The sequence below is a fragment of the Oncorhynchus nerka genome, linkage group LG8, assembly GCF_034236695.1.
Source record: "Oncorhynchus nerka isolate Pitt River linkage group LG8, Oner_Uvic_2.0, whole genome shotgun sequence".
NCBI lineage: Eukaryota > Metazoa > Chordata > Actinopteri > Salmoniformes > Salmonidae > Oncorhynchus > Oncorhynchus nerka.
In genome coordinates, this window is record NC_088403.1 from 12,067,520 (window position 1) to 12,080,745 (window position 13,226).

The following is a 13,226-nucleotide window of genomic DNA, read 5'->3' on the forward strand; positions in this document are numbered from 1 at the left end:
AGAACAAGGCTACCTAAATTCTATCAGCTTATTGACTGTAGTACTTGCGCCGGCAAAACTCTGGATCACTGCTACACTAACTTCCGTGATGCATACAAGGCCCTCCCCTGCCCTCCCTTTGGCAAATCTGACCACAACTCCATTTTTCTTCTCCCTTCCTATAGGCAGAAACTCAAACAGGATGTACTCGTAACAAGGACTATTCAACGCTGGTCTGACAGATCGGAATCCACACTTCAAGATTGTTTTGATCACGTGGACTGGAACATGTTCCTGGTAGCCTCAGGGAATAATATTGATTTATACGCTGATTCAGTGAGTGAGTTTATAAGGAAGTGCATAGGACATGTTGTGCCCACTGTGACTACTAAAACCTACCCTAGCCAGAAACCGTGGATAGATGGCGGCATTCGCTCAAAACTGAAAGCACGAACCACAGCATTTAATCATGGAAAGTTGACTGGGAATATGGCCAAATGCAAACAGTGTAGTTATTCTCTTCATTTGCGTATCGCCCCAATAGGTCCACAGACGATGCAATCGCCATCACACTGCACACTGCCCTATCCCACCTGGACAACAGGAATACCTATGTAAGAATACTGTTCATTGACTACAGCTCAGCATTCAACACCATAGTACCCTCTAAGGTCATCATTAAGCTTGAGGCCCTGGGTCTGAACCCCGCCCTGTGCAACCGGGTCCTGTACTTCCTGACGGGTCGCCCCAGCTGGGGAAAGTAGGAAACAGCATCTCCACTTCGCTGATCCTCAACACTAAGGCCCCACAAGGGTGCGTGCTTAGCCCACTCCTGTACTCCCTGTTCCCCCATGACTGCGTGGCCATGCACGCCTCCAACTCAATCATCAAGTCTGTAGACGACATAACAGTAGTAGGTTTGATAACCAACAATGAAGACGACCTATAGGGAGGAGGTAAGGGCCCTCGGAGTGTGGTGTCAGGAAAACAACCTCTCACTCAAGGCCAACAAAACAAAGGAGATGATTGTGGACTTCGGGAAACAGCAGAGGGAGAACCCCTCTATCCACATCGACGAGACAGCAGTGGAGAAGGTATAATGTTTTAAGTTCCTTGGCGTACACATCATGGACAAACTGAAATGGTCCACCCACACAGACAGTGTGGTGAAGAAGGTGCAACAGCGCCTCTTCAACCTCAGGAGGCTGAAGAAATGTAAAACCCTCACAAACTTTTACAGATGCACAATTGAGAGCATCCTGTCGGGCTGTATCACCGCCTGGTGATACAACTGCACCGCCCATAGCCACAGGGCTCTCCAGAGGGTGGTGCGGCATCACCGGGGGCAAACTCCCTGCCCTCCAGGACACCAACAGCACCCGATGTCACAGGAAAGCCAAAAAGAGCATCAAGGACAACAACCACCCGAGCCACTGCCTGTTCACCCCACTACCATCCAGAAGGCGAGGTCAGTTTAGGCGCATCAAAGCTGAGACCGAGAGACTGGAAAACAGCTTCTATCTCAAGGCTATCAGACTGTTAAACAGCCACCACTAACACAGTGAGGCTGCTGCCTACATACAGACTTGATATCATTGGCCACTTTAATAAATGGATCAATAGTCACTTTAATAATGTCACTTTAATAACGTTTACATATCTTGCATTATTCATCTCATATGTATATACTGTATTTTATACCATCTATTGCATCTTGCCTATGCCCCTCGGTCATTGCTCATCCATATATTTATATGTATATATTCTTATTCCATTCCTTTACTTAGATTTGTGTGTACTAGGTAGTTGTTGTGGAATTGTTAGATTACCTGTAGATATTACTGCACTGTCAGAACTAGAAGCGTAAGCATTTCGCTACGTTCGCAATAACATCTGCTAACCATGTATATGTGACCAAGAAAATGTTCAAATGTTTTTAAATAGACATTCACAGGCAGTGATCTTCAGACTCTCTCCTCAGATAGCAGAACATCAGATAATTGGACAGCTTGACTGAAGAAATCGTTTCCTCCTCTTTTTCTGACATACCAAACAACATGTTTCCCAAATGTGAGAAAGCTCTGAGAGTAACAGCTGTGCATACTAGTGTTGGATGTATCCTGGCTCACTGAGATGCTTAGAACATCAGAGTCATGTCTGACTCCTGTGAAAGCTCTGAGAGTAACAGCTGTGCATACTAGTGTTGGATGTATCCTGGCTCACTGAGATGCTTAGAACATCAGAGTCATGTTTGACTCCTGTGAAAGCTCTGAGAGTAACAGCTGTGCATACTAGTGTTGGACGTATCCTGGCTCACTGAGATGCTTAGAACATCAGAGTCATGTCTGACTCCTGTGAAAGCTCTGAGAGTAACAGCTGTGCATACTAGTGTTGGATGTATCCTGGCTCACTGAGATGCTTAGAACATCAGAGTCATGTCTGACTCCTGTGAAAGCTCTGAGAGTAACAGCTGTGCATACTAGTGTTGGACGTATCCTGGCTCACTGAGATGCTTACAACATCAGAGTCATGTCTGACTCCTGTGAAAGCTCTGAGAGTAACAGCTGTGCATACTAGTGTTGGATGTATCCTGGCTCACTGAGATGCTTACAACATCAGAGTCATGTCTGACTCCTGTGAAAGCTCTGAGAGTAACAGCTGTGCATACTAGTGTTGGATGTATCCTGGCTCACTGAGATGCTTAGAACATCAGAGTCATGTTTGACTCCTGTGAAAGCTCTGAGAGTAACAGCTGTGCATACTAGTGTTGGATGTATCCTGGCTCACTGAGATGCTTAGAACATCAGAGTCATGTCTGACTCCTGTGAAAGCTCTGAGAGTAACAGCTGTGCATACTAGTGTTGGACGTATCCTGGCTCACTGAGATGCTTAGAACATCAGAGTCATGTCTGACTCCTGTGAAAGCTCTGAGAGTAACAGCTGTGCATACTAGTGTTGGACGTATCCTGGCTCACTGAGATGCTTACAACATCAGAGTCATGTCTGACTCCTGTGAAAGCTCTGAGAGTAACAGCTGTGCATACTAGTGTTGGATGTATCCTGGCTCACTGAGATGCTTACAACATCAGAGTCATGTCTGACTCCTGTGAAAGCTCTGAGAGTAACAGCTGTGCATACTAGTGTTGGATGTATCCTGGCTCACTGAGATGCTTACAACATCAGAGTCATGTCTGACTCCTGTGAAAGCTCTGAGAGTAACAGCTGTGCATACTAGTGTTGGATGTATCCTGGCTCACTGAGATGCTTACAACATCAGAGTCATGTCTGACTCCTGTGAAAGCTCTGAGAGTAACAGCTGTGCATACTAGTGTTGGATGTATCCTGGCTCACTGAGATGCTTAGAACATCAGAGTCATGTCTGACTCCTGTGAAAGCTCTGAGAGTAACAGCTGTGCATACTAGTGTTGGATGTATCCTGGCTCACTGAGATGTTTAGAACATCAGAGTCATGTCTGACTCCTGTGAAAGCTCTGAGAGTAACAGCTGTGCATACTAGTGTTGGATGTATCCTGGCTCACTGAGATGCTTACAATACTGCTTAGAACATCAGAGTCATGTCTGACTCCTGTGATGTCACAGGGCTCCGCTGGCTAACATGGGACCTTCAGGATCATTCAGGACACATGTCACTATAGAAACCCACCACATACATCAGATGGCCCACAATCCCTGCATGTGTGAATGACTTATGGTGTGTATGAACCAAGACATCGGTTTCTGTTCAGGATCGTATGGACTGACTAAATATACTTTAGGTCTTCAGCGGGTCCATGTCTAACTCCTCAGCTTCATGTGTTGAGGTGCAGAGAGGAAGAGGTAGAGTGGAGAGGAAGAGGTAGAGTGGAGAGGAAGAGGTAGTAAAGCCGTGGAACAGCTGTTTTGAACTGACCCGAAGACGCTCCAAGTTTTATGGTGAAGCATCACAGATCTAACAGATAGTTGAAGGGGTTAGGGGAAGGATGTGCCTAAATCCCTTTAGGATTAGTGAAGTGTGTGTGTTAGTAATGTAAACCTCATTCATTTCAGAAAAAAACGGCTTTTATTTCATGAACAGATTGTCTAAATCATACATTTAGAAGAAATGTACCTCGGGCCTCCCGTCTATATGAGGAGTCAATACAGATCTGGGTTCGATCCCGGGCTGTGTCGTAGCCGGCCGCGACCATGAGGCGGCGCACAATTGTCTGGGTTAGGGAGGGTTTGGCCGGCTGGGATGTCCTTGTCCCATTGCGCTCTAGTGACTCCTTGTGGTAGCTGCGTTCATGCATGTTGACTTGGGTCACCAGCTATATTGATGTTTCCACTGACATATTGGTGCTTTGGAGGACTCATGCCTCTTGACCTTCGCTTCTCCCTAGTCCGTACAGGAGTTGCAGCGATGGGACAACACTGTAACTATCAATTGGATATCGTAAAAAATATATCAACCTCTACTTTTTCAAAAAAGTATATCCAGGACGAAATATTCTTGTAACGAAAACAGCAACAACTGTCCTGCATTAGTCATGCTGTTGGGAATCCAGCTGTCCTGCATTGGTTATGCTGGTGGGAATCCAACTGTCCTGCATTGGTTATGCTGTTGGGAATCCAGCTGTCCTGCATTGGTTATGCTGTTGGGAATCCAGCTGTCCTGCATTGGTTATGCTGTTGGGAATCCAGCTGTCCTGCATTGGTTATGCTGTTGGGAATCCAGCTGTCCTGCATTGGTTATGCTGGTGGGAATCCAACTGTCCTGCATTGGTTATGCTGGTGGGAATCCAACTGTCCTGCATTGGTTATGCTGGTGGGAATCCAACTGTCCTGCATTGGTTATGCTGGTGGGAATCCAACTGTCCTGCATTGGTCATGCTGTTGGGAATCCAACTGTCCTGCATTGGTTATGCTGTTGGGAATCCAGCTGTCCTGCATTGGTTATGCTGGTGGGAATCCAGCTGTCCTGCATTGGTTATGCTGGTGGGAATCCAACTGTCCTGCATTGGTCATGCTGTTGGGAATCCAACTGTCCTGCATTGGTTATGCTGTTGGGAATCCAGCTGTCCTGCATTGGTTATGCTGGTGGGAATCCAGCTGTCCTGCATTGGTTATGCTGTTGGGAATCCAACTGTCCTGCATTGGTTATGCTGGTGGGAATCCAACTGTCCTGCATTGGTCATGCTGTTGGGAATCCAGCTGTCCTGCATTGGTTATGCTGGTGGGAATCCAACTGTCCTGCATTGGTCATGCTGTTGGGAATCCAACTGTCCTGCATTGGTTATGCTGGTGGGAATCCAACTGTCCTGCATTGGTTATGCTGGTGGGAATCCAACTGTCCTGCATTGGTTATGCTGGTGGGAATCCAACTGTCCTGCATTGGTTATGCTGGTGGGAATCCAACTGTCCTGCATTGGTCATGCTGTTGGGAATCCAGCTGTCCTGCATTGGTTATGCTGGTGGGAATCCAACTGTCCTGCATTGGTTATGCTGGTGGGAATCCAACTGTCCTGCATTGGTTATGCTGGTGGGAATTCGAAAGTAAAAAAAAAATCTGAAAATCTGACTGAATTGGAATGTTCTGTGATAATAGAAAACAACAACAACAGTTCTCTTCTACTTTCCAACTCTGTCCTATTAAGTCAACCTGGTGACCTCATATTTCTTTGGTCTGGGGTCTCTCAGAGGCTTCGGCAGAAGCTCCATCTCCGCCTCCTCTGTCTCGGCCACTAGCTCCCGAGCCGTCTGTCCCTGTCCTGCATCACCCTTCCCTGGCTGTGGATCCTTATCCTTGGGACACTCTCCGTTGTAGGTCTTGACATAATTCTCCACGGGCCAGCCCCTGAACTCCTGAGGCTCGGTGCAGATTAGGCCAGAGTAGGCCACCCCGGGGTGATGCTTCAGCCAGTAGATCAGGTAGTGGATGTTGTAGTCACAGACCCAGGGGTTATCCCCCAGATTCAGCATCCTGAGGAAGTACAGGTCCTCCAACACTCCGTACTGGAAGTAGTGCAGGCTGTTGTTGGACAGGTCCAGCTCTCGCAGGTACAGGAGGCCCGCAAACGCAGCTATGGAGAGGGGGAGAAATGCAGGATGTTAAGGGTTAGTCAGAGGGACAGGAAATTTCAATGAATCTTATAGCACAAGTCTCAGTGGAAGAAATTCCTACTGGACGGGTACAGGTGCCCAGTGGATGCAGCTGAAGAGGGGGGACAAGGGAGAGAGGACTTTGCGGTTAGAGGTCAGTTGCTACTTCAATTCATCTTATACAGTAGCACTCAGTGGAAAGTTTCAATGGAAGTAATGTCCACTAACGGACATGAATACTGAATTATTACCGGGAACTAATGTTCCACTGTAACACGAGAAAGAGTAACAGCTTCCATAACTAATTTCCGACTGCATTTTCAGCACCTCGTCTTCAAACACATGCTGATATTAACTTTGACCAGTGCTCTCCCCATCACCTAGTCTCAGCTCTAATTCAAGCTGAAGTTAGCCTGTTGATGTGGCTACGATGTGCCTAATAGCTAGCAGACATCTTTAAGGCGTGTTTCCTGCAGTGTAGCCCAGAGTAATGGTGGCAGTGCAAGCTAGCACCATAAAGACAGATAGTGCTAAATACAGTAGGCCTGTCTCCAGAGTGACCCTCCTGTTACCACTCCCACAAACCCCCTCAGATTATGCTCTTATCATACTCATGAGAATTACTGTCCGGTTTCTACTGGTTTGTATGTGCAACTCCATGAGACAACAATTGTGGTCTATTTTTTAAACCAGTTTGGGCTTGCTACAGAGCTTAGCTTCTCACAGTCCCTGAGAAAACTGAGGGAGCATTTTGTGAATACTTCATGAGAATTGTGTTCAATTTGCAGTTGCTTTCTCTGTCCAGAACGGATTGGCTTTTTATCCATAACAGGCTATTTTGTTCTTATTCTTTCTCCTCGATCATAGTAGTTAATGACTGTGTGTGTACAGTACTGGTTGTCATAGTTGGTCGGAATTAACCACCATTAATTACTTGTTAACAACTCAGGGAAATACTCAATTGTTTGCATATGTTCTGCAATAATTAATGATAAGGGAACTATTTTCCTTCTGTGGCAAAGCTTCCTGGCTATGTGACCAGTTCTTGTGAGCCTAGGAATAATGAGACAGCGTATTTTTCCCAGTTCTCAAACATAACAGAACTAGAAGGTAGTGTAGTGATTCCTCAGCAAATAGAGAACCTTGTTGGTTCTACAAACGAGATGGAGCAGGTTTATGGCATCGTAGTCTCCTTTAAGTCAGATTCATCCGTGTGAGAAGCTAATGAGCGTTAAGGTTTTTTATCTATGTGTGGAATTGATCCAAACTCAATGCTGCCTGGTATGGTATATAAAGTACTGGTATGGTATATAAAGTACTGGTATGGTATATAAAGTACTGGTATGGTATATGGTATACCGGAATGGTATATAAAGTACTGGTATGGTATATGGTATACTGGAATAGTAAATAAAGTACTGGTATGGTATATGGTATACTGGTATGGTATATAAAGTACTGGTATGGTATATGGTATACTGGAATAGTAAATAAAGTACTGGTATGGTATATGGTATACTGGTATGGTATATAAAGTACTGGAATGGTATATAAAGTACTGGTATGGTATATGGTATACCGGAATGGTATATAAAGTACTGGTATGGTATATGGTATACTGGAATGGTATATAAAGTACTGGTATGGTATATAAAGTACTGGTATGGTATATAAAGTACTGGTATGGTATATGGTATACTGGAATGGTATATAAAGTACTGGTATGGTATATAAAGTATGTGAGTTTATTTGTCTTTCTTCTGCCTCTTTCTCCACATTACCCCAGGGATTCTAACAATTCTATTTCAGGAGGAAATAAAGCCATGCCTCCATTTTGTGATGAATGGACTCAAGGTCAAGGTCCTCCTCTGATTCCTCTTTTGACCTCTTTCTTTGCAGGTCCAGTGTGGCTCGATTACAATGGGGGACCAGTAAGGAAGTGTGTCCACTCACTACTGTAAGTCACAAATCAAAACATAACAAAAAGCATATATATCTCAGATTGCTGTATCTTATTAAACCCTTCTTCAGGTGTTGTGAGATCTGATCCTCTGTGCAGCATGACTTGGCACACATCCACAATGGTTGTGCTGTTTGAAGGAAGTGTATGGTCTCTCCTCACCTGTGTCGATCTGATCCAGACTGTTACTGCTGAGGTTGAGAAGCTTCAGGTCCCTGGCAGCAACAAACTCCTTGGGCCGGAGCTGAGTGATGCTGTTACTGGACAAGTCCATCCTCACAATGTCTGACGGGAGACTAGAGGGGACGTTCTTCAGTTCTGGAGGGAGGAAAGAGAGAGAGAATATGGAGGTCAGTGAGATGTTAATGGCTTACCCAGACATGTTCACAATGGCCAGATCAGCTAGCTATCATACTGCATGAAAACATGAACAAAAACATAAGCGGACACACAAGGAACTTTGGGACATGTGATTATTTCAACCCAATGAAATTTGGATTCCTACATATGTGAATTCCGAGTGTGCCTGAGAATATCAAGATGGCCTCCCCTTTCTATAGTCCCTCTGTAGCCATGTTGTATGTCTGTGCCAAGCAGGACTGTTATTCACAGCCCTCTGGGTTGACCTTAGCCTTTGAAGGGTATGAAACATGAAGGTTATCGTATGAAACAGGGTTTCCCACAGGCGTAAAAGACCTCTGAGAGCTTCTGTCTTTTTTTTGTGATCGCCAGCAGCCTTTACCATAGAAGGAAAACTTCTGCAAGAGCCATTGTTCTCAATCTAGAGTTTAAAATAAAGACTAAGACATGAAGACGAAGTAGGTGGTCCCTAAAATGCATACAACTTCTACAAACAATTCATCATGAATGATGTCTTTGGAACCAGTTTTCTAAGTCATGTTCACAATGAAAGCGCTCAGCTGAGAATGAACCTAGCTGTGGTGGGGTGGAAAACCTTCCTTTTTCATTTCATGAACGACACAGGACCTTTCTGTGTTCGTCAAAATCCACGTACAGTCTTGGACTGCTTCCAGTTGGCCACATTCTGAGCACGGTTTATTCATCATTCGGCTAAAGGAACTATCACAGACCTTAACGACAGACATCTGCTCTAATATCATAACAGCATAGGACATCCATCCTCCTCCACTGTAAGGAAAGGAGATTAGCGCTCCATGGCTTTTAGATGAGGTTGCTGGAGCAATGACACACTATTCACTAGAGATAGCACACTAGTTTTGTCCATATCCCTATGGGCCATGGTAGCGCTCTGGTTAAAAGTAGTGCACTATGTAGGGAATAGGGTGCCATTTGGGACACATGGGAGATGTTCCCTCTTTCCCCTATCTATCGAACCCCTACCTCACAACACCTGTGATATGCTTTAGTTCAGACTACAGCAGTGAGTTCAGACTACAGCAGTGAGTGGGGAAACATGCAGATGGTTGGGATGTTGGGAGAAGTCAAGGTCGTTCAGCCATAACCGTTTTCAGAAAGAATCTGAACTCATCATGAGGGGCCACAGTCAGAGCCGGCCCTATGTCCATACCCACTCATACAGTCAGAGCTGGCACTATATCCATACCCACTCATACAGTCAGAGCCGGCCCTATATCCATACCCACTCATACAGTCAGAGCCGGCCCTATATCCATACCCACTCATAGAGTCAGAGCCGGCCCTATATCCATACCCACTCATACAGTCAGAGCAGGCCCTATATCCATACCCACTCATACAGTCAGAGCAGGCCCTATATCCATACCCACTCATACAGTCAGAGCCGGCCCTATATCCATACCCACTCATACAGTCAGAGCCGGCCCTATATCCATACCCACTCATACAGTCAGAGCCGGCCCTATATCCATACCCACTCATACAGTCAGAGCCGGCCCTATATCCATACCCACTCATACAGTCAGAGCCGGCCCTATATCCATACCCACTCATACAGTCAGAGCCGGCCCTATATCCATACCCACTCATACAGTCAGAGCTGGCCCTATATCCATACCCACTCATACAGTCAGAGCCGGCCCTATATCCATACCCACTCATACAGTCAGAGCCAGCCCTATATCCATACCCACTCATACAGTCAGAGCCAGCCCTATATCCATACCCACTCATACAGTCAGAGCTGGCCCTATATCCATACCCACTCATACAGTCAGAGCCAGCCCTATATCCATACCCACTCATACAGTCAGAGCTGGCCCTATATCCATACCCACTCATACAGTCAGAGCCGGCCCTATATCCATACCCACTCATACAGTCAGAGCCGGCCCTATATCCATACCCACTCATACAGTCAGAGCTGGCCCTATATCCATACCCACTCATACAGTCAGAGCTGGCCCTATATCCATACCCACTCATACAGTCAGAGATGGCCCTATATCCATACCCACTCATACAGTCAGAGCCGGCCCTATATCCATACCAACTCATACAGTCAGAGCTGGCCCTATATCCATACCCACTCATACAGTCAGAGCCGGCCCTATATCCATACCCACTCATACAGTCAGAGCCGGCCCTATATCCATACCCACTCATACAGTCAGAGCCAGCCCTATATCCATACCCACTCATACAGTCAGAGCCAGCCCTATATCCATACCCACTCATACAGTCAGAGCTGGCCCTATATCCATACCCACTCATACAGTCAGAGATGGCCCTATATCCATACCCACTCATACAGTCAGAGCCGGCCCTATATCCATACCAACTCATACAGTCAGAGCTGGCCCTATATCCATACCCACTCATACAGTCAGAGCCGGCCCTATATCCATACCCACTCATACAGTCAGAGCCGGCCCTATATCCATACCCACTCATACAGTCAGAGCCAGCCCTATATCCATACCCACTCATACAGTCAGAGCCAGCCCTATATCCATACCCACTCATACAGTCAGAGCTGGCCCTATATCCATACCCACTCATACAGTCAGAGCCAGCCCTATATCCATACCCACTCATACAGTCAGAGCTGGCCCTATATCCATACCCACTCATACAGTCAGAGCCGGCCCTATATCCATACCCACTCATACAGTCAGTCCAGAGCTGGCCCTATATCCATACCCACTCATACAGTCAGAGCTGGCCCTATATCCATACCCACTCATACAGTCAGAGATGGCCCTATATCCATACCCACTCATATCCATACCCACTCATACAGTCAGAGCTGGCCCTATATCCATACCCACTCATACAGTCAGAGCCAGGCCCTATATCCATACCCACTCATACAGTCAGAGCTGGCCCTATATCCATACCCACTCATACAGTCAGAGCTGGCCCTATATCCATACCCACTCAGTCAGAGCTGGCCCTATATCCATACCCACTCATACAGTCAGAGCTGGCCCTATATCCATACCCACTCATACAGTCAGAGCTGGCCCTATATCCATACCCACTCATACAGTCAGAGCTGGCCCTATATCCATACCCACTCATACAGTCAGAGCCCCTATATCCATACCCACTCATACAGTCAGAGCCGGCCCTATATCCATACCCACTCATACAGTCAGAGCTGGCCCTATATCCATACCCACTCATACAGTCAGAGCTGGCCCTATATCCATACCCACTCATACAGTCAGAGCCGGCCCTATATCCATACCCACTCATACAGTCAGAGCCGGCCCTATATCCATACCCACTCATACAGTCAGAGCATATCCATACCCACTCATACAGTCAGAGCTGGCCCTATATCCATACCCACTCATACAGTCACAGTCAGAGCTGGCCCATACCCACTCATACAGTCAGAGCCGGCCCTATATCCATACCCCTATATCCATACCATACCCACTCATACAGTCAGAGCGCCCTATATCCATACCCACTCATACAGTCAGAGCCGGCCCTATATCCATACCCACTCATACAGTCAGAGCCGAGTCAGAGCGGCCCTATATCCATACCCACTCATACAGTCAGAGCTGGCCCTATATCCATACCCACTCATACAGTCAGAGCTGGCCCTATATCCATACCCACTCATACAGTCAGAGCATATCCATACCCACTCACAGTCAGAGCTGGCCCTATATCCATACCCACTCATACAGTCAGAGCCCCTATATCCATACCCACTCATACAGTCAGAGCCGGCCCTATATCCATACCCACTCATACAGTCAGAGCTGGCCCTATATCCATACCCACTCATACAGTCAGAGCCGGCCCTATATCCATACCCACTCATACAGTCAGAGCTGGCCCTATATCCATACCCACTCATACAGTCAGAGCCGGCCCTATATCCATACCCACTCATACAGTCAGAGCCGGCCCTATATCCATACCCACTCATACAGTCAGAGCCGGCCCTATATCCATACCCACTCATACAGTCAGAGCTGGCCCTATATCCATACCCACTCATACAGTCAGAGCTGGCCCTATATCCATACCCACTCATACAGTCAGAGCTGGCCTTAGCCTTTTGGGGGCTCTAAGTAACATTTTGTCATGGGGCGGAGAGAAGATTTAGTAATTTTATAACAAATTCCATGCAATTCTACTCATTTTGCCATAGGGTTTAGAGAAATGTTTGCAGTTTTTAAGATGTTATCTGTGTGAGAGTGACAAACAAAATCAATGGGGGCCCACCGGTCTGCAATTTGACTATGCTTACTAGAAGTTTAGATGGCTGGCCGCTAGACTAACTTGCCAGTCTAATTACTGAAGCTGTCAGTGACTGACGTAACAACAGAACAACTGCTGATGCACAACCACTATTCTAACTCTCAACAGGAAGTTTATTTGAAATGTTTTTAGAAATGTTTCCGCGGGCCAACAGAAGGGGGGTGGCGGCCTGTTGGCCCTCCCTGATATAGTTTATTAATATCACATGTTGTTTACAGGCAGCAGGAAACTACACCTATACAGCCATTCATTTAGATTGTAAATGCACAGTGCTGCTTTTACAGAGTCAGGTGCCCAACATGCCTGTATATCAAGGAAATCAACACTGCTGTGGAGGAGAGGAGACTACCAGCAGAAAATGATGCATCATGCTGTTCTTAATTATTTATTTTTAAAACTTTTATTTAACTCTAATTTACAATGACAGCCTAGGAACAGTGGGTTAACTGCCTTGTTCAGGGGCAGAAAGACAGATCTTTACCTTGTCAGCTCAGGGATTCGATTCAGCAACCTTTCGGGTTAC

General features: G+C 46.3%; 1 protein-coding gene across 1 annotated transcript in view; it reads right to left on the reverse strand.

Moving 5' to 3' along the window:
* Positions 1-4,020: 4,020 nt before the first annotated feature.
* lrrc17 (leucine rich repeat containing 17) overlaps positions 4,021-13,226 on the reverse strand; it is a 28,214-nt gene continuing 19,008 nt past the window's right edge. Inside the window, exons 3-4 of the mRNA XM_065021334.1 lie at positions 8,180-8,335; positions 4,021-6,038 (exon numbers count right to left, since the gene is read on the reverse strand). Of these exons, the coding sequence (XP_064877406.1) occupies positions 5,608-6,038; positions 8,180-8,335 (587 nt within the window). The 3' untranslated portion in view covers positions 4,021-5,607. The remainder of the gene's footprint in view (positions 6,039-8,179; positions 8,336-13,226) is intronic.